At 50.5% G+C, this 19,852-nt stretch overlaps 1 protein-coding gene across 1 annotated transcript in view; it reads right to left on the bottom strand.

The window, feature by feature from the left end:
• The window catches only part of EPS15 (epidermal growth factor receptor pathway substrate 15), a 114,309-nt gene that overhangs the window by 32,640 nt on the left and 61,817 nt on the right, over nt 1–19,852 (bottom strand). Inside the window, 3 exon segments of the mRNA XM_074264642.1 lie at nt 9,756–9,841; nt 15,546–15,702; nt 18,772–18,917. Coding sequence (XP_074120743.1) covers nt 9,756–9,841; nt 15,546–15,702; nt 18,772–18,917 — 389 coding nt within the window.

Below are 19,852 nucleotides of genomic sequence, written 5' to 3'. Positions count from 1 at the left end.
TACAATACAATACAATACAATACTATTTCCTTTCATAATCTGCACTACTAATCCAACATCTGTAAGGATAATCCTTTTGTAATTTCTGGTGAAACGACCACTATCTGAATTGCCACCTTATTTTCACTTTCACCTACAAATCTGCAGGGCGCACCCAATTGTTCAATGCTCCTTTTTCATGAATTGTTGGCCTAGTTCATGTAGACGTCACTCATAAAGGGCTTTTTGATTTCATTCCTGAACTTTGGTCATTTCATCAGCTCCACCCAGAGGTAAACCACTTTCCATTATAGTTGACAAATTAGATACTTGATCAAAAAATGCCTGATTGATCCAAAGGTATGTACCTGTTATCAATATTTACTATTCCTTAGTGGAATGATATCTGTTTATTCCAAAATTATTTCTGTAGGTTTTTCATGTGCCCTAAAGGATATCTGGTTTTAATTTGGTAAGACAGCTAATGTTCCTATAGCTGCTTTAGAGTAACTGGGGCTGTTTTTTTGGTTACAATTTACTTTAGAGTTTCCAAAAGTAGATTATAACAGAAAAATTCATATAATATTAATGAATGAAGGTATTTGTTTTCCTTTGACTTGCTTTGAAAACATTCTTTCCATTCATTTATTTGATTATAAGGTTCCAATAAGTCTTGTCATCTTCAGCTACAGATGTATAACAGTTAATAATAATTATGATTATTGTTACTGGAGGACATGTAGGTCTGAGCACGTTTGTAGGCAGTGGGATGAGGGAAAAGAACAAATAATAGCGGTCCAGTTATATCCGGAGTCAGGAACTTGGGTTCAAATTCCACCTTTGTGGTTTGGCCCTTTCTGCGTCCAGCTCTACGACCCGTAATCCAGAATAAAAAGAGTAGCGGGGAAGAATGGACTCAAGGTCACGAGCAGAGAGGGACAAGAAAGGTCAGCTCTTCAGGCGGAATGGGGAAGGGAAGCAGCAGCTCTACAATGGAAGCTTCAGTTTTCTCATAGTAAGGAGGCAAGCCCAGTGTGAAGGGGCAGGGGGACTGTGAAGTAAATAAAGACATGGCCAGCTGTGCTAAGCAGAGAGAATCTGAACATCTGAGTTGAAAGAGTCCTTCGAGTCAGAACACCTGCTCCGATCCCCTCCTCTGGACAAGGTAACAGAGAGGTTCTTCCCGAGCCTGCAGGCCTCCTTCTTTCTTTCTTCTAGTTTCAGTTAAACACAGTTTCTGGAAGAAATCCTCCTTAAGCTTAGTGATGTTCTTTGAAGAGCCTTTCCACTGATTCTTCCAATATCTCATTTGTACCTCCTGTTTGCATGCTGCCTCCACCATTAGAATGAGTTCCTGGAGGAGACGGTTTGTGTTCTTTGTATCTCCAGCACTTAGCAGGGGCTGGCATACAGTAGGTGCTTAATAAAAGTTTGTTGCTCAACCCGACTTGCTGGAGCCCACACAGTAAATCAGGGACAGGAGAGCGTCTGAGAACATCTGATCCCCAACTCAGAGCTCTTTCTCCCAATACATTCACTTGTCCTCTTGCAAATTCCAGGGACCTTGTTCCATTTCTTGGCCACCAAAGCACCAGCAGAGTGACTGTTAAAAACCATGGTTATGAAACATACTGGCAGTCTTCTCAGGAGGCCCACGTGTCCAGAGCCTGGGAAGTGTGCACATTGGCGTAGCTTAAATGTCTTTGCTACAAGGAAGGCTTCAATTGTGAGTGGGAGGATTCAGGAGACATGACAGTGGGGGGAAAAGGCAGCAAAAAAAATTACTGCAAGTCTCAAACCAAAGGCAGGTTTTTTGGTTCCCCCCCCCCCCCCGAAACTCAGATATTTATAAACGCTTCATTTGTCACATTTTGGAGGCTACTTTAGTCTCTTCCCATAGCCAATATATATATATTGATAACTTGCCCATCGGAAAAATCAACCACAGTTGGGTTGAACGAAACTTTGCACTGCCATCATGGGCTTAGTGATAAGTAAATGTGAATAAGTAAAAAGCAACTGGAATGGGGTTTGCCCCCAAAGTCCCAGATGGTTCACTCCTTCCAGACCCTTCGGGTATTCTGCCAAGAATGGCTGAGCAACAGTCCACTTTAGATTAAGATTCTATTTCTGAATGCATTATTTGAGGTGTCTCTAGGGTAGGTACCGGCCTGCATTAGTAGCGGAACTTTCTTTCAAATGAAGTCACAAATACAGGCTGTTTAAAAATAATCCCTATTGTGCTTTTGCAGCTATGATCACCTCCTGGTAGTGGCTTCCTTGGGGTTACAACGACCCAATAAAATTAACCTGCAGGCCAGGGACTCTCCATCCTTGAACTCAAGTCAAGTGTTCATCCAATGACGCTGAGAAAATCACAGCCAGTTCTTTATTGTATTTTCTCACCATTATCTTTAATCCTCTTTTTATGATAAAAAAGCGAACAGTGCCCAGAATTCCAGAGCTGACTCCGGCCCCCTTGGGCTGTGTAGGAGAACAATGGTTGGAGCCTGACCTCTAACAGATCCTGCCTCAGAAAATTCTTGGGCACCCACCAGACCCCAAGAAGCAATTTGCTCCCTCAGGACCAGACCTAGAACTAGAGCTAGAGCGGCCCCGGCCATCGGCCTACCCCAAGTCATGGAAGGAACTGCAGCCCATGTGGAGTCTACCCTGACGGAGCCACAAACCCTGGAGGTGTCCCATTGGTAAGGGAACCACTCTCATCCTCCTGCACCTGCGGGGTCTTGGGCTACCTGACTAACGCACAAAAATCACTAAGTGATAATTCCCCGCCTCTCCTCCATGATGTCTATGCAAAAGAAATCCATCCAATTTGGTTTAAAGCTATCTGAGGCTGCTGGACACAGGGGGCAGATGGGTCCATGAACTGCCAAGTCTGGGGGCCTTTGGATCCTGCCGCTGAGGGTCCCACATGACCAAGCCTCCTGTGTGAATCCTGACCAAGAGATGCCACGTGGTTGAGGTCCCTGAAGGTGTGTGTCATGTTCATTTAAGGTTAACAAAGGATTATTTCCCACACATCAGCCAAGGGGCTAAGATGCCAGAACCCATGGGGGGAAGTGGCGGTTAATATATCAGTTAACCAAGAACTTAGCAGAACACCTTCTTTCATGTCTAAGGCATACAGTCCACCATAGAGGATGAGGAGGAATTCTCCACGTTCTTAAGAACGGACAGAGAAAGGAAGAAGCAATGAGGCACTCTGGGAGACAAACGGAGAGACGCACAGATGCCTCTGACAGGTTCCTCTGCTTAATACTGAGGGAGCCGAAGCCGGTTCTTCTTACAGCCTCTCCTCCACCCCAGGACTCCTCTGCCCATCAAAGGATCCCCACCCTCCCAGCCAGGTGAGCACAAAACCTCAGGCGCAGCAAGCCCAGTGCTCAGGACTTCAGTCTGGGACACTGGGAATTCATCTTTCCTCTAACACTTGTTCCCTATAGGATTGTGGCTGGATTATTTGGTCTTGATCAGGCTCCCTTCCCTGTGAAAATAACTGACAAGCACTGTGCTAAAAACTGGGGAAACAAGGGCAAAAATGAAACCTGCCAGCCCTCGAGGAGCTTCCAGTGTATGGGGGAGCATGCTCATAGCAGGCAGGCTAGTGGCCCTAGCAGGGGGCGAGGCCCGGAGAGAACCTGGGGAGAATGCCAGGGGACTGACCTCCCATAGCTGTACGAAGCTCAGGTGAGATCATGTTTGTACAGGGCTACAGAACAACATCCAAAGGCTGGATGGTCCCCCAGCGCACAGAGCGTGGGGGGGCAGGGGCCTGACTCCAAATCCTGCTCCCTCCACTTAGAGGTGACTATTGTTAGTGCCCGTCCTTCCAACTCCAAGAGGGCCCTGACACAGTAAGTGATGCCGTGACACACGGGGAACTGGACTGGAGGGAGCGAGGGCTGGGCAAGGTCGCCGGCCAGACACAGATGAGGACAACTGGAAATGGCTCTGGACGCAGTGGAAGACCTTGGCCTTTTTATTTAAACTTTTTCCCCCTGAGGCAATTGGGGTTAAGTGACTTGCCCAGGGTCACATAGGTAGTAAGTATCTGAGATCATTTGAACTCGGGTCCTCCTGACTTCAGGGCTGGGGCTCTACCCACTGCGCCACCCGGCTGCCCCAACATCCGCCTTTGTAGCCTAAGGTCTTTCCCAGGTCTTAGTGTATCCGAGGCTGCAGCCACTTGGTGGTAAGAAACAAGGCAGAAAATGACCTCCTCTAAGATTCAAAATAAACTAATCTATATCTATGTCTATATCTGTCTCAACCCGGGAGAAAACCTCGGGATTTCTGGCCAAAACAGGAACAGCCAATCAGGGCCCACACAAGGGCCAAGAGTTGGCCAATCGACAAGAGCCAGTCATGTCCACTGTCCAGATACTTCCCAGCTCTGACTCAGTAGCTCTGCCTGCCTGTTTCCTCAACTGTAAAATGGGGATTGCACCAGCACCAGCTTCCAAGGGTTCTCATGACATATGTACAACACTCTGCAAATCTTAAAGGGCTATAAATTATTAAATGTCAGTTATAAGAATTATTATTCCATTTCTTTGCTGACAAAATGGAGTCTATCTCTTCAAAACTCCTGTGGTGGTTAACTCAAAAGTTTTTTATTTTGGTGGGAGATGGGAGCACCCAGCTTCTATTAAAAATGTGAAAGATTCTTAGAATCAGAAGAATCTTGGAGCCAGAAGGCCCCCAAGGGCCATCAGACCAATCTTCTCCCTAAAAGAATTCCCACTGTGGCGTTCAGGTCACATGGCCAAGCAGCCCCTGCCTGGACGACTTTGGGAAGGACTCGGAGAGCTGAAGGCAGAAGGGATGGGGAGGCCCAGACGCCTCATTTCCAGATGAGAAAACAGAGGTGCAGAAGCTGGAAGTGACCCAGCCAAGGTGACACAGGCAGGACTCAAACTCAGGGGTCCTCACACTTGAAAAGGGCGGGAGGCTGACGAAGGCCTCACATCCAGACAAAAAGAATTGATTCCAATAGAGAGGACCGAGTCATTCCCTCCCAGAAGCTGAAGGATTTAAAGAGAGCGTTACCACGACCATCGGAAGGAAACAACAACAATACAGGCGCCAATCACCGATAAAAAAGGACATGCAAGTCACAGCAGCTCCGAGGCTGCCGGGCGAGCAGAGGACAATGACAAATGCTGGGGGGCTGGGGGTAACGGGCACAGCGGAGCCGGGGACTGGTCCTTCTGGGGGCAACACGGGGCGGTGCCTGACAAGTAACTGAGCCCGGCCTCCCTTTGACTCAGTGACACCGGCCCTAGGTTTCTGAGAAGGAGGGGAAAGATCCTAAGTCCCCCAGTGCTCACAGACGCTCTTTGGTGGCAGCAAAACACTGCACTGCAGGGGGTGCCCTCAGTGGGGGCAGGGCCACCCAAAAGCAGGCGTTCCAAGGGGCGGAATACCACCGCGCCAGGACTAAGGATGGGACGCTCGGCTTCAGACCCGTGTGAGCCGAGAAAAAGAGAGCAGAACCACTGATACGATGACAGTGCCCAGGAAAACCCCAACGCCCCAGACCCTGATGGCAGCAGCGCTAAATCACCGCGCCGCAGGCCTGAGGAGGACACCCCGGGACGACGGGTTCCAATGTAGATCCGTTAAACAGCGTGTATTTGTTACGAAGGCTCTGCCATGGGTGCTTTTAAACAACTGCTCAACTGGGGAGATGGTGGGAAGGGGAGAGAACTGCCTGTAAAAATTAGTTTTTCTAAAAAAGAACAGGGTGCAAAGTGTCAGTGTAGTCCCCCTCCCAAGAAGCAGCTCTTCCTAGCAGCCCCCACGCCCTCCTCCCCTCCTTACCCCGGGCGAGAATCTGCCCCTAACAGTGCTGAGTCGGCCACTTCTCGGCCTTGGCTTTGGGGCCCTAAATTCCTGTCCCAGCCCTGACATCTGCGGGCTCCCCCAGGGAGCTTCAGCTTCCTCATTTGTAAACCGGAGATAACCCCTGGACTCTCTGCTTGGCCGGCAGTCGGGAGGAAGCGGACCTTGAAAGCCCCGAGCATCCTCCTGGGGAGCCTGCTGCCCTCTGGGCCCCAGCAGAGTCTTCCCCCAAGGCAGCCTGGCTGGTTAAAAAACAAAACAAATATATTTAGCAGCTACTACACTCTGAGGGCTGGAGCAGGGAGGACGCTTGGTCAATAAAAGGCAAAGTCTCAGAATTTACAGCCCTGGGGAGAATGCACACGCACGGCTAAAAATACACCCCAGCACAGCGGCTCATGTGGCCAAGGCCTGGGGGCGGGGGCCACAGAGCAGGAGAGCCGCCGGTGCACAAGGGGCCCTCGGCTGGGAGGCTAAGACAGGAAGGGGGACCGCCGCCTGCACCTGGTGGGTGGGCCCGATCTGGCTGACACGTGAGGCTGGGGCTGGGCCAGGCTCTCAGCCAGCGCAGGCCCCAGTCCCCACAACTAAACACCAGCCGCCCCGGTACCAATGCAGCTCTCTCAGCAGCAACCTGAGGGAGGGAGGGAGGGAGAAAAAGGAGGATGGAGGGAAGGAACCGAGGAAGGAGAGAGGAAGGAGGGAGGGCAGAGAGAAAGGCTGAGTCACAAGGCTTCTGAGCAAGGAAAGCTTCACTAATGGGAATGAAAATCAGTCTGCACCAAACTGTTAGACTAAAGACACTGTGGCCCTGCTGGGCCCCAACACGACCCCCCCTAACTGAACGTGGTCCCGCGACCCGGCCCCTCCTAACACCGAGCTGAGTTTAAGCAGCCTAACTTGAGGGGGGGAAGAGAAGCCGTTGATGACATTAATGAGGGTGACAGGTGATGGGAATGAGAGTAAGTGAGAACACAAAAGCTCAGTGAAAATATTTCCCTTCCTGTCAAGTCAAGAAAAGGCTCCAAATGCTCCGAGGGGATTTTCCAGAAAAATTACGTTTGCTCCAGAGCTGAGTCATACCCATCAGTCGTCCGCCCCCACCCCCCGCTGGCACTGGGCGATTCTGCCGCCCGTCACCCGGGCTCTGGGAGGGCGCGATGCAGGCAAGGGGGCTCGACAGGACCATGGACCGCATTAACTGTCTCCCGACCAAGACAAGTCATTTTACTGCTCCTTAGAGAGCTCCTCAACTTCTGAAAAACTGGTATAAGGATCTTTGCCACACTGATCTCACCAGGGCTCCTGGTGCTCTAACCACTGCACCACCTAACTGCCCCTGACATGGGCACTTTTCAATAGGGCAAACCATCTGTTTTCATGAGGGAGAAATACCAAAACAGACCTACCTCAGCTCCAAGCCTGGGGCAACCAGGCAAGCAGTAGCCCCCTTTGCTACTGAGGCTACCCTGGGATGACAGTAGGAAGGGACCCGCTGGATCACAGGGCCACCCTCTCATTGCACATATGAGGAAACTGAGTCCCAGGAAGCACCCAGCCCCATTCATGCCAAAGCCAGAGTCGGAAGCCGGCCAGCCAACTCCAAGCGCAGCCTCTGCCCTGCTGAGGGCCATCAGTCTATCGTGATGCGTTTGTACGCGATGTAGAGCGGGGCTTCAGACATTACTGACGTTGCCTACTGGTGAGACGATCGCCATTAAAGCTGCCACCCAGAAGTCATTTATCGGTAGATGTAGTGAACTAGCTCACCCCGGGATGGTCAGTTCCTAGAAGTAGGTTGCAGGGAGGGCGGGGGGGAGGGCACAGCAAAAGATGGGGGGGGACCCTCGCCAACCTGGTCCTGTTAAAGGTTCCTGCTGGACTGAGAGAGTGATGGCGACAGCGAGCTTCAGACACTGGGCCTTCCTAGACCAGCCGCCCCCCTCCCCTGCCTGCCTCCCACAAGTCCTCACAGAGCGGACCCGGCCTCACACCCGAGGCCCTAATGCCCGCAGCAGCATCTCAGACAAGGAACTTTGCAGTCTCTGCTCCCAGGGTGACCCGTGCCCCAAGGGGAGAGCTTTTGGTCAAAAGGCTCAGACTGGTCAGTGATGGGCTTTCCCAAAGGAGCTAATGCTGCCCCTAAGAAGAAGAGCCAACCGGACCAACGAGGCAGGCTGGCCCAGTAATGGCCGACCTGATCCAAGACATCATGGGAGCGGGGGTAGGGAGGGGGAAGAAGAACTTGGCTTGATGACACCAAAGCTTAGCGAGATACCAGACACACAGTAGGTGCTTATTAATGCCAACTGACTGTGTGCCAACTTTCATGTTCTAAGACCCCGGGGAAGTTAGTGCCCTTCTTCTCAATTCCATTTCTTCACCAAAAAGGGAAGCTTGTAACAGTTTTTCTTGTGCTGGGGGAAGCAGAGAGATATTATTATTCTGATGTTTGTTGTTAAAACCCCAGCCCTGCCTATTAGAAATGTACTGAAGTAGATTCATTTCTAAGGAAGCAAGAGCAAGAGAGAACGCTCCTCAGTTGTGGAAGGAGCCAGATGATTCCACAAGCTGCTGCGTATGGAGGTTTATGGGGGGGGGGGGGGGGAGATTTCCCACGCAAGCAAAGTTCTTCCCATCGATGTTACCGAAGGACAAAGAGTTTGCTTTACACGAGGCCCCTGTCTGTCCTCACAGCCTAACACAGCGGGGGGCTCCAGGGTCCCCCACCCCATGCACTGCAGGTAACATCCAGAATCCCAAGTCCCACTGAATTTCTTTGCTTTAAATCGATTGATTTTTTTTAAAATTCTAAAATGAAACATCAAATAAGATGGCACTTTCACACACAAGTTACAAAAGAGAAAGAGGATTACTTCCTTAAAAGGCCAAGCTGTTCCTGAAGCATTTCACCAATGTACCCTCTGTCTTCCTAAGTTGTCCTGTCTGTTTTTCCTCCGGGTATTCCTTCTATTGCCTCCCTTATCTCCCCCTCCCCCTACCTTAAAAACCGTGGGGAAGGGGAACAAGAAAAATAAATTATTTGTAATAAAAAAATTCTATGGCTTTGCAGAGTCAAGCAGAACAAGTCCCACGTTGGCTGCATATTACTTGGAAGCCGGGACCAAAAAAAGGGCCCAAACATCATGTTTCAAGCAATCTTAAGAGAAACTGTTCCAATCCAGCCTCAGACTTATTATGTTTGTCTCAGTTTCATTGCAAGTAAAGTAGGGATCCTTGTTGTATCAAACGAAGGTGATATTGGGACAAGTGTTCAACTCAGGACCCGGCACAGCGGAGGGCCTTATAAATGCTCATGTCGTTCTCTGCCCCTTCCCATATGTCTTAGAACCAAAAGATAAAGTGGAAAATGGCAGGAGGGGAAGGGCCCCAAGTACAAAAGTAGGACTTCTTGTTACCAGAGGGGACACTCCTCAATGGGGAACAGCCCAACGAATGATGGCATCTGAATACGATGCAGTGTTTTTGCACCAGAAGAGATGGCCTCCCAGAAACTTGGGAAGACTTTGATGGGCTGATTTAGAGAGCAACGAGCAGAATCCGGGGGACAAAGAATGTCATAAAAACTAGGCCATCGAGAACAACATCTCTGAGGTATTCCATAAGAGTTAGGAATAGCTTTGATTCTATTCAAGTTTCTGGTATCCTACTAAGCCGGAAAAGGTCAAGTTAAGAAAAAAAATACAAGACTTGGAGCCCCCAAGTACCCTGCTTTGGGAGCCCACTGCTCCACCCCCCATCTCTGGGAACCTCCACCTTCTCCTTGACGCTGGGGTGAAGCCGAGGGCCTGATTCCCGCCCAGATTGGTGAGGAATGATACACGAGTCAGCCAGAGTCAGAAAAAGGAGAGAAAAGTAAGAAATTTGCTACCATCTTGTTCACTTACTTCTGAAGGTCCATTATTTCGTTGTTCAGGGAATCGAGTTCCTTAATAGCAGAAAAATCAGCCACCGGACTCGAACCTACAAAGCTCTAGAAAGAGAACACACACGTACACAGATTTATTATCAATCCTAAGATAAAATAACAACTAGACATGTAACGTTAAAGGCACAAGACAAACACAAGGTGGTGTTCCTTAGGAGGAGTAAACTTATCACCACCAAAATGAAGACAATCTTAAATTGATAAGAAAATAACCGTCCTGAATCTACTCTAATTCTCTAGGCTGTGGCTTTCTAACGTTTCTGTGTCACCGAGCTCTTGGGCAGTCAGTTGGTCAGCAGCCCCTTTTCAGAATCGTGCTTTTTAAAAATGCGTCAAAGCAAAATCCGTAGGATTATATACATGGGAAACTGATTCTATGGAGCTACACAAATGTCAAAGGCGCCAGAGCAGGTGAAGAACCTTGTCCTGGGGAAAGGGGGTCTACTTTTGCTCTGCAATATAGATTTTGTGAAACGAGCCTCCACCTCCGTCCACGGATCCCCGGTAGCTTCCCCCACCACCACTTCATCCAGGGAGGGGCAGTCACGCAATGACTGTGACCCCCCCTTTGCTCTCAAACTCTCCCAGGCCAGGTGGTCATTGACAGGGGCAGGGTCTGCCCTCCCCAGTTTTCCCTAGGAGTGCCCTAGATCCAGCTACTATCCCTGGCTCACCCTCATTTGTGACTAAAGGGGCATGTCGTAAGATGGTGGCTGAAAGCCTTGAAGGGGACAAGTCCTTGAGAGCCTGGATCCAACAGAAGACAGTCTGTTGTGGCTATTTGGGGAGAGGGGCTGTGAAAGTTCAAGAGGAAAGGCTGAGCATGCAAGTGAATTCAGCATTTATTAAAAGTCTACTGTATACAAGGCATGGGAGTCATGGGGGTCCGGGGGAAGGTGAGCTGGCCTCTGACCACAAGTCTTAAGTCCTGGCCAAGCACCTGTGGCAGTCACTCAAGCTCCGCACATTGCACAGAAAGGGCTGACCTGCAGCAATGGGGACAACTCCCACCCAGGAGCACCCTGCGTCAACGAAATCTTGACGTTTAGAGCCCAGAGACAAATATAGCTGGGTTTTTTTGTCTAGAAGCTCATAAAATGTGATTCTAAGTGATTTTAAGAGAAGCCCAGCTGTCTATAATTGGAGGAATGCAATTCTTTCAAGTTTTTTCATACGAGCTAATCTCTGCTCAGAGAATCCTTCAGTGGCTCTGGAAGTGTGCCCAAAGGTACCGAGGCATCTGGTTGCTGCCCAGCTTTTCTGGCCTTTTCTATAGCCAAACAGGTGCTGAGATTTCCCACCTCCATGCCTTTGCTCACACTCTTCTATAAGCCCGGAAATGTACCCCTTTCCTCTCTGCTGGTTCAATGACCGTTCCTCTGAAAGCCCAACTCGAAGCTGCCTCTGTTACGCAGCCTCTCTGACCGCAGTCCAGAGGCTCCTCCAGGCCCAGGTATCATTGTCTGCCTATGTGGTGAATCTCGGACAGGTGCGTGTGCTCTGCGAGGGGAGAGGCCACGGCTTCTCTGAACTTCCCACCTGCCCAGTGCTCTGCAGGCTGAGCAGGCACCAGAGCATTTGTGGCTGGCTCTTGGAGCCTCAGTGTGCTCCAGGCCACCTGGGGGCTTAAACCGCAGCAGCTCCCCGGCTGGGCCAAAATCCAGGCCTGGGAGATCAGGGCTCTGCCCAAGTGCCCAAGAGCCCTCCAGAGCCTGTCCCTAGGGGCCTGGTCTGTGGTAACACCGGCCTCCTGGCGTGGGACCAAGGACAGCCTCACTTTAATATCCCTGATACCCCAGGAGGGGAGGAAGGCGGCAATGTTCAGAACTTGGACTTTCAGGTGAAATGCAGGAGACTCCTTGGATGTTTCCCCACCAAACCCCAGATTCTTTGATTCTCAAAGCTGGATCACGTGGCCTGAGGCCATGTGAGAAGCCTCTCTACAGCAACCCCTAGAGGGACTCAGGTACTTTTGGGAGCTTACTACCTCCCCCAAAGTCTATCTATCTGTCATTGGGCCATTTCCTTCTCCCTGTAATGTGCAGTTCTTGTTGCTGGTTATAATTCCTGAAGCCACAGGAGGAAATAAATGCATGCAGCTCCCCTAAGATGCAGCTGGGAAATGATATGAAATCTATGAATGTAGCTGGATGTTCAGGTGAACGTGAGCCAACGGACACCTCCGCATCCAGAGGGAGAAGGGAAAGGGGTGAAATGATGACTTCTGACTTTTCCCCATGCAGACCCACATCGGTCTCTCCCCACCAGTTCTTGGGGTGCCTGAAGTCAAGCAAAGGGAGCTTTGAGCCATCCTGCCTCAGTGGGGCCTGGCTGGGGGCACTCTGGGAGGAACCTCAGACTTCAAAACAGATACCCACAAATCAAAACACATTACGTTCTTGAAAAGGCATAAAGTAAAGCTCTAACCTTGAGAGAGAGAGGAGAGTTAAGAAACTGAGAGTACAAGAAAGGTGCAAAGCAGAGGGCGGCAGAAGGGAGAAAAGGGTCCAAACTAGAAAAAACACAAAAAGGAAAGCAAACGTCACAAAGAGGTTAGGCAATGCTGAAAAAAAGGGAGTACTGTTTCAAATCAGAATACAGAGAGAAAACAGACATTCTCAAAGTCAATGTCAAAATTCACTTAGGAGATCCAATGACTACGAAGCCCAACAGGTCAAATGCCATTTGAATGCTAGCCGGCCAAGCTCCTGCAAGCCCTGGTCAATGCTGCAGTATGGTGACAGCAGGGGAGGAGGTGCCCTCGGGGTGGAGGATACCCTTGTGACCTCTCCCAATAAAGCCCTCATTTTCCCTGGAGGAAATCCGGGCCTCCACCGGTCAGCTGATCCGGCTGAGTCACGCAGGCCCTAAGTGGCACGGCCAGGATTCCAATGTGCACCATCTCAGGTGGGCACTCCCTCCATGGGAAGGTCTCTGGTCCACTCAAAGGAAAGGGTTAGCAGAGCTGGCCTCAAGTCCCAGCTGTGACCACCTCGAGCCTCAGCCTTCTTGCTTGTAAGGTGAGTGTTAGATTAAGCACAGAATCTGCGGTGGAAAGTGAGATGGGAGCTCAGCAGCACCTGGTTCAACCATGACGTGAAAGGAAGGCTCCCGACAACACAGCCCAGGAGGCAGGGAGACCCCCTCACAGGGGGTGGAGCAGCAGCTGCTGGCAGACTCCTACCTTCGGTGTGCCCCATCCCCCCTGCTGGCAGACTCCCACCTTCAGTGCCCCACTCCTCTGCTGGCAGACTCCCACCTTCGGTGCGCCCCACTCCTCTGCTGGCAGACTCCCACCTTCGGTGCGCCCCACTCCTCTGCTGGCAGACTCCCACCTTCAGTGCGCCCACTCCTCTGCTGGCAGACTCCCACCTTCGGTGCGCCCCACTCCTCTGCTGGCAGACTCCCACCTTCGGTGCGCCCCACTCCTCTGCTGGCAGACTCCCACCTTCAGTGCCCCACTCCTCTGCTGGCAGACTCCCACCTTCAGTGCCCCACTCCTCTGCTGGCAGACTCCCACCTTCAGTGCCCCACTCCTCTGCTGGCAGACTCCCACCTTCGGTGCGCCCCACTCCTCTGCTGGCAGACTCCCACCTTCAGTGCCCCACTCCTCTGCTGGCAGACTCCCACCTTCAGTGCCCCACTCCTCTGCTGGCAGACTCCCACCTTCGGTGCGCCCCACTCCTCTGCTGGCAGACTCCCACCTTCAGTGTGCCCCATCCCCCCTGCTGGCAGACTCCCACCTTCGGTGCGCCCCATCCCCCCTGCTAGCAGACTCCCACCTTCGGTGCGCCCCATCCCCCCTGCTGGCAGACTCCCACCTTCAGTGTGCCCCATCCCTGACTTCTGGAGACAGCCAGGGGGAGACCTCCCACCTGTGACAGACACTGAAGGCAGCTATGGCCCCCGAGTATCTTCCTCCTCTAAGCCCAACAGGCCACGTCCTTCAGCCTACTCTCATGCGCCCAGGCTTCATTTTAGGAGAGTCGGTGCTCACTCTAACCTGCCAAGATCCTTTCAGATCAGCAGCGCGGTGGCCATGCCCACTGTACCCCACAAACTTTCCCCTGCTTTGTTTCAAGGACTCTGCCAGTCTCAGGAGCACAGTCTCCAAGTCCCTGACCCGAATGCTCACAGCCGGGGGCTGTCAAGCACAGCTCCCGGGGCTTCCACTCTGGGCACCAGCCACTGACCCATTCATTGCAGACTCGGGCTGCCCAGCTCTGAATCCATTTAACTGAACTCTTCTCGAGTCAGCTCTCCCCATCATCTCTGCAAGAGAACATGGCACTTACCCAGAACTCTGCTATAAAACTGAGGAAATCTAGGACCCCAGCATCCCCTTTGGCTAGCACAGTTAACAGTTCCCAAGAGGAAACCAGGAGAAGCTGGAACATGCTACTCTGGCTGAAGTTGGACAGGACGGGCCCTGCAGCCAAGGCTCCACCCCATGCCTTCAGTGATCTGCTCCAGCACTGGCCCCCAAGTTCCCCGGCCTACTCCTGGCCCACTCTCTGTGACCATTCGGCCACCCCTGGCAGCCTCCCTGCAGCTTCTTCCTGGCCCTGAGGAGAACAGCTTATGAGATGATCTCTAAGGCCCCTCTAAAAGCTGAGACTCCATAAATCATGAGCTCTCCAATGTAGCAAATGGAAATCATCTGGTTTTGCAGTTTGCTTTTTACAGTATCTAGTTACGAGACAGGACTCGGAGTGAAGGGGAGACACAGCGTGAGAGGAAGGCAGCCCATAACACAAGTGGCAGAAGACAAGGCCTGGACAGACTGCTCAGGGGAGGCGAAAGTGCAGATAACGGAGCAGTGTGGACTTGCTCAGGGCCACCTCTCCGAGTCCTGCTCACAGCCCGGGAACCTGAAAACAAATGTAAACACCGCCCCCAGTCTCGGCCCTCAAACTCCAAAAGTCATTATATTCTATAAAGAAACATTATCCTTGGAGGCTGCTTTCTCTGTAAATGAAGCCCCTCAACATGCTGTTCCAGAAAATTCCCATTAAAGAAAACTTTGGAAAAGATGCAATTCTGAGGTTCCATCAAGTTTGTTTATATAAAATAGAGTATTTTCCTGATTGACTAAATTAGTGTGAAACGACAATAATTAATACCTAAAAGCCAGTTCTCCCAATTCCCCAGACACCCGATGTAGTAACCCGCCAGTACCTACTCTTAAAGGCCCAGGGATGTGAATGGCCTGACCTTAGAAGGAAAACAAATGGCGGAAGAATACCCACTTGTGCAAGCCTTTTTATGATGCTCTAAGGAGCCACGGGCCAGCCAAGCTCATGCTCAAAGGGCTTTGCAGACCGCCTGAAGAAGGACAGGTGCTAAGTGGCAGGAAGGGGGGAGGCCAATGGAAGTGCAGACACTCGCATGAGCCACAAAGTCTGAGCTCGGGCTTTTCCGTTCTCATCTGAGATGCATGGATGGCTCTGAGGGCTCTTGGAAGGGCAGGGCCGCCTTTATTCCTCTCCAAGAGGAGGTAGGAGGGATGAATGAATGAGCAAGCAGGCTTGCAGCATATAGACCAGCAGCGTGTGGCCACCAGACCCACATCCAGGGGCGGCACGTGGAACCTGAGCTTGGAGAATGGGCTCACCGTCTCCTCTGTCAGCCTGAGCCGCTCCCTAACTGCATCGCGGGCTTACATTCCACTAACTGGCATGGATTTCCTACAAAGGTAATTAGACTTGAGCCCAGAACACAGTCGGTGCTCGTAGAAGTGAATTCTTACCTTTTGCAAACTGGCCCTATCCGACGGCGGGATCATCTCAGCAGAAAGAATCTGAGGAGGATCGATGCCCTTGATTAACTTCTGATTAATTAAGTGAAAAGCCAGGGCAAACTGTTCCTTTGAAAGTTTCCCACAGTCCTTGGTGTCACACAGTGCCCTGTACAAATCGAGAGGGAAAGCAGCAATTAGCTTCTGACTGAGAGAAAAGCTTGTGCCCCTCTCATCCCTCCATGTCCTGCTCACCGGGGCTGTGGGTGGGGTGGCAGCCCACGGCTCGAGCTCCCCCTCACCTCAGCCAAACAGGATCCTTCTCTTCTTTCAGAAGGAGCATGGCTCGCCCCCTCCCATCTAATTCGAGGATCAGTTCTCTCGGAGTGTCCAGAGCCCTTCTGCATCTCTGGCTCACTTCAAGGGATGCTCCAGAGCACTACATCACCCCCTAACCCTCTCATCCCTCATGCCTGGGAAGAGGTTTGCCAAGATCCTCCAGGACCAGGGAGACACGCCTTTTAGCTTCCCAGCCTGACACAGAAGAGTCACTTGATAAATATTTGCTGAATTCATGTCCTTTATTTGGCCCATTACAAAGTCTTCCATTCAAATCACACAGAGAAACTCTTTTCACACAGTCTGTGCCTATTACATTTCTTTCCAAAGGTAGCCTCATAAGCCTGTGCCTTATTCCCTGGGTCCTTACAAGAAGCAAATAGCCTTTCAGTGTGAAAACCAAAAGCGAGTCAGATGGCGAAGCATCTGCTCCCCCCGGGCGACGGCCCCATGCACGTGCAGAGGAACAAGAGCATTCGTCCGGAGCCTTGGGAGAAGGCCTGTCTCTCACAGGCCCAGGTCCTCTGTGAGCAAGGTCCCAGCAGGCTGCCCAGTGCCCCATGCATCCGAACAGGCCGCATCTGCCCACCAGGAACCCGCGATCGTTCCAATCCAGCCTTGTGTCTTCCCTTTGCCTTCAGAGACCTCCTCAGGCCTGCTTGGTTTGTCGATGGCCCATCAGTAAAAGGACTCTTAAGAAAAAACAAGCGCGAATGAAACGAACAACTGGAGAGAAATCCGAGGGACACCCAAACAGTGCGAATGCTATCTCAGCACCTCAGTGAGAGACATGCTCTCAGCATCATTGCTGGGTTCTGTTTTTTTCGTTTTCAATTTTATTTTTTCAAATACATGTAAAGATAGCTTCATTTTTGTAAGACTTTGTGTTCCAGATTTTTCTCCCTCTGAATGTGGAGCAAAGCATGGCATTTTCATTTTGTTGTTGTTATTTGGTTGCTTATTGTTTTTTTTCTTTCTTGTGTTTTTTCTCTTTTGATATGATTTTTCTAGCACAGCATCATAAATGTGGAAATATGTTTAGAAGAATTGGGAAAAAAATGGGGATCAAAAAAGTCTTCCTCACTAAGGCTAATGTAAAGGACAGAACAAAAATGGCTAGTGTGGGCCTGAGATGGGTAGGGAAGTGTAAGAAGGTAGCCTCCCGGGGTTCAGGGGATCAGACCCAGGTGGAGTCTACCTTCTAGCTGGTGAATGGGATTATGGAGATGCTGGCAGTGAACTTTGTATGTTGTAGAGTTAGGAAGGGTGCTGTGGGGCTGAACAAAAGCAAATGATGCACGTGCTGCCCCGGTTTTTTTTTCTTTGCAAAAGGGAGGAGAATGAGATTTATAAACACCATGGCAATTAACTTGACTTATAATTCCTAGAAAAATTGGAATATGTCATTGAAGAAGTAGTCATTAAACATGCTGAAATGGCCACCAAGAGTGCCAGCATAATTTCATCAAGAACAGGCCATGCTGGATGAACCAAACTTCTCTTTTTTCACAGGGCTTCTGTAGAAACTGTTTGTCTCTATTTTAGCAAAATGCTTGGTGAAGTTACTCATGTTATTCTTATGGATGAGAAGAGCTGTGGGCTGGGTGACATAGTTGAATATATAGATATGGCCCAAGAGGCAAAGGTGCGGGGCACCCATGACATGTGTTTTTCTGCAGCGTCCCTTCCTCTCCTTCTACCTTTCCCCACTCTCCTTGTGTCAAAGAACAGCCAAGCAGCTCAGGGCAGGAGCTCACGCTGCCTCCGGCCCTCAAGAGGGGCCCAGTATATTTTGTCACTGACCTCTGGGTCCGAGACTGGCCTTCTAGAGTAGTCATGGATCAAGGGTTTCCCTCAGTGAAGTCATTATCTGTCATTTCTCCTGCTTCTACTGGAGTTTGTATCAATTTCTACAGCCTTTCCATGTCTTTATGGCTGCCTCACTGGACTTGTTATTTTTTGTAGCATAATAGTTTCCATGAATTCATTATTCATTTTTTTCACTTCTCTCCCAGTTAAGGAGCACCTACAGGATTCTGCTGTTTTGGTAGATGTGAGTAATAGTATATATCAAGTCCCCACTAAAATCCTGATTTCTCAGGCCTGCGCACTTCCAGGATTCTTTGAGTCTGAATTTTCCCCAGCAACACAGCTTCTTCGCAGGACAGCTGTCTCCTGAAGAGCTCTCTTGTTCGCATCCCTATGGTGCACCACAGGAGGACTGCCAATCAACATTAAGTTAAGCAACTAGTATGCATTGAGTGCTGTGTTGCTCAGTCATTTGGTCACATCCCACATCTGGAGAAGAGACTGGACGGCTTGTCCCTTCCCTCGATTAAGGCAAACGGAAGTGAAATGATCCAGTGGCCTCTGAGGCTGGACTGGATCCGGGGCTTGCCAACTCCAGGCCTGCTCTCCCCCCACGAGTCTCCGATGCTAAGTACATGCTGACTGCTGAACTCTTGGCTTCCTGCCTTCTGGCCGAGAAGAATGAGGGCCAGCTCAGGTTCTCTGGGTCAAGTGTGATGCCTGGGGCGACCCAGGCCCACAAACACATTTTCAGATGACAGTCTAATGACGCCAAGGCTCCCGATGCTGCATTCTCTCAGCCGCCGGCCCAGATAAACTGGGCACTGCTCGGCTTTACTTTTGTACATAAAACAATCCTGAAACACAACGGTTTCTTTCCTAAGCATTCCAACCGTGACTCAAACATCGACCTAGAGCCAGGGCAACACTGACCCCGTGCTGGGCAATAACACCAAGAGTTAATGATGTAGAAGCTGGCAGCTGAGGAGGATCTCGGCTGGCACCGGGTGGCAGTGGGCATCCCAGGCCCAGAATAAATAAGAGGGGGCCATCTCCTGCGGACAAGAGTACATCTTAAACAAACACTTACCAGATATGTGCCAGTAAAGCAGATGGTAATCCCGTCTTTAGGAAAATCTCTCGGACCTCAAACCCCGACACAAAGCCGTCCATGTCCTTATCGGTCTTCTGGAAGATCTCGTCATACTTTGCCTTTTCTGCAGCTGACACGACCCACTGAAAAAAGCAGAGAGCACAGTACTGTACATTCCACTTTCAGCAGAAGGGCTGCGGACATCACCCTCCCAGCACCCTGGGCAGGGCTGTCTCTCCTCAGATCTGAGCACCGTTGACCCAGCCCTTCCCAAGGCTACCCAAACCAGAACATTTTGACAAAACTAGAAGAGTTGATGAAGAACACGATGCAGGAGCAGATTTCCAGCAACACCAGCCCTTGCCCCAACCTGCTACAGGACAATTGCACCTGGGGCTAGTTCCCTCTTGACTTCTGACTGCCCCTGGGCACTGGGGCATGAAGGAATGGGGAGGGGACCCGAGGGGGCCCGAATTCTAACAGGCAACTTCCATTCCCTCGTTATCAGACTGAAGCCAATTCATGCATCTCAATTACATTTCTTTACTGGATCTAATTGGATCATATGGAAAGGGTGCCCAAGCAGGTAAGAGTCCAGAGCTCTAGTCCTGGCTTCCATACTGACTGAGCTGTACGACTGTGGCTCACTCCCCTCCCTAAGCCTCAGTTTTCTTCTGAAGAAACTGGGGGTGAGATTTGCCTCCTTAACTCACAGAGCTGGTATAAAGAAAGTCCTTTGTGAACAAATAATGATGAATGTTGAGGGGATGTGGGAAAACTGGGACACTAATGCATTGTTGGTGGAGTTGTGAAAGAATCCAGCCATTCTGGAGAGCAATCTGGAACTATGCCCAAAAAGTTATCAAACTGTGCATACCCTTTGACCTAGCAGCGCTACTACTGGGATTATATCCCAAAGAAATAATAAAGAGGGGAAAGGGACCTGTATGTGCCAAAATGTTTGTGGCAGCTCTTTTTGTAGTGGCTAGAAACTGGAAAATGAATGGATGCCCATCATTGGAGAATGGCTGGGTAAATTATGGTATATGAACGTTATGGAATATTCTTGCTCTGTAAG

The sequence above is a fragment of the Sminthopsis crassicaudata genome, chromosome 4 (genome assembly GCF_048593235.1).
Source record: "Sminthopsis crassicaudata isolate SCR6 chromosome 4, ASM4859323v1, whole genome shotgun sequence".
NCBI classification, from domain to species: Eukaryota; Metazoa; Chordata; class Mammalia; order Dasyuromorphia; family Dasyuridae; genus Sminthopsis; species Sminthopsis crassicaudata.
Note: the sequence above shows the minus strand (reverse complement) of the source record. Positions and strands in the feature narration are given on the sequence as shown.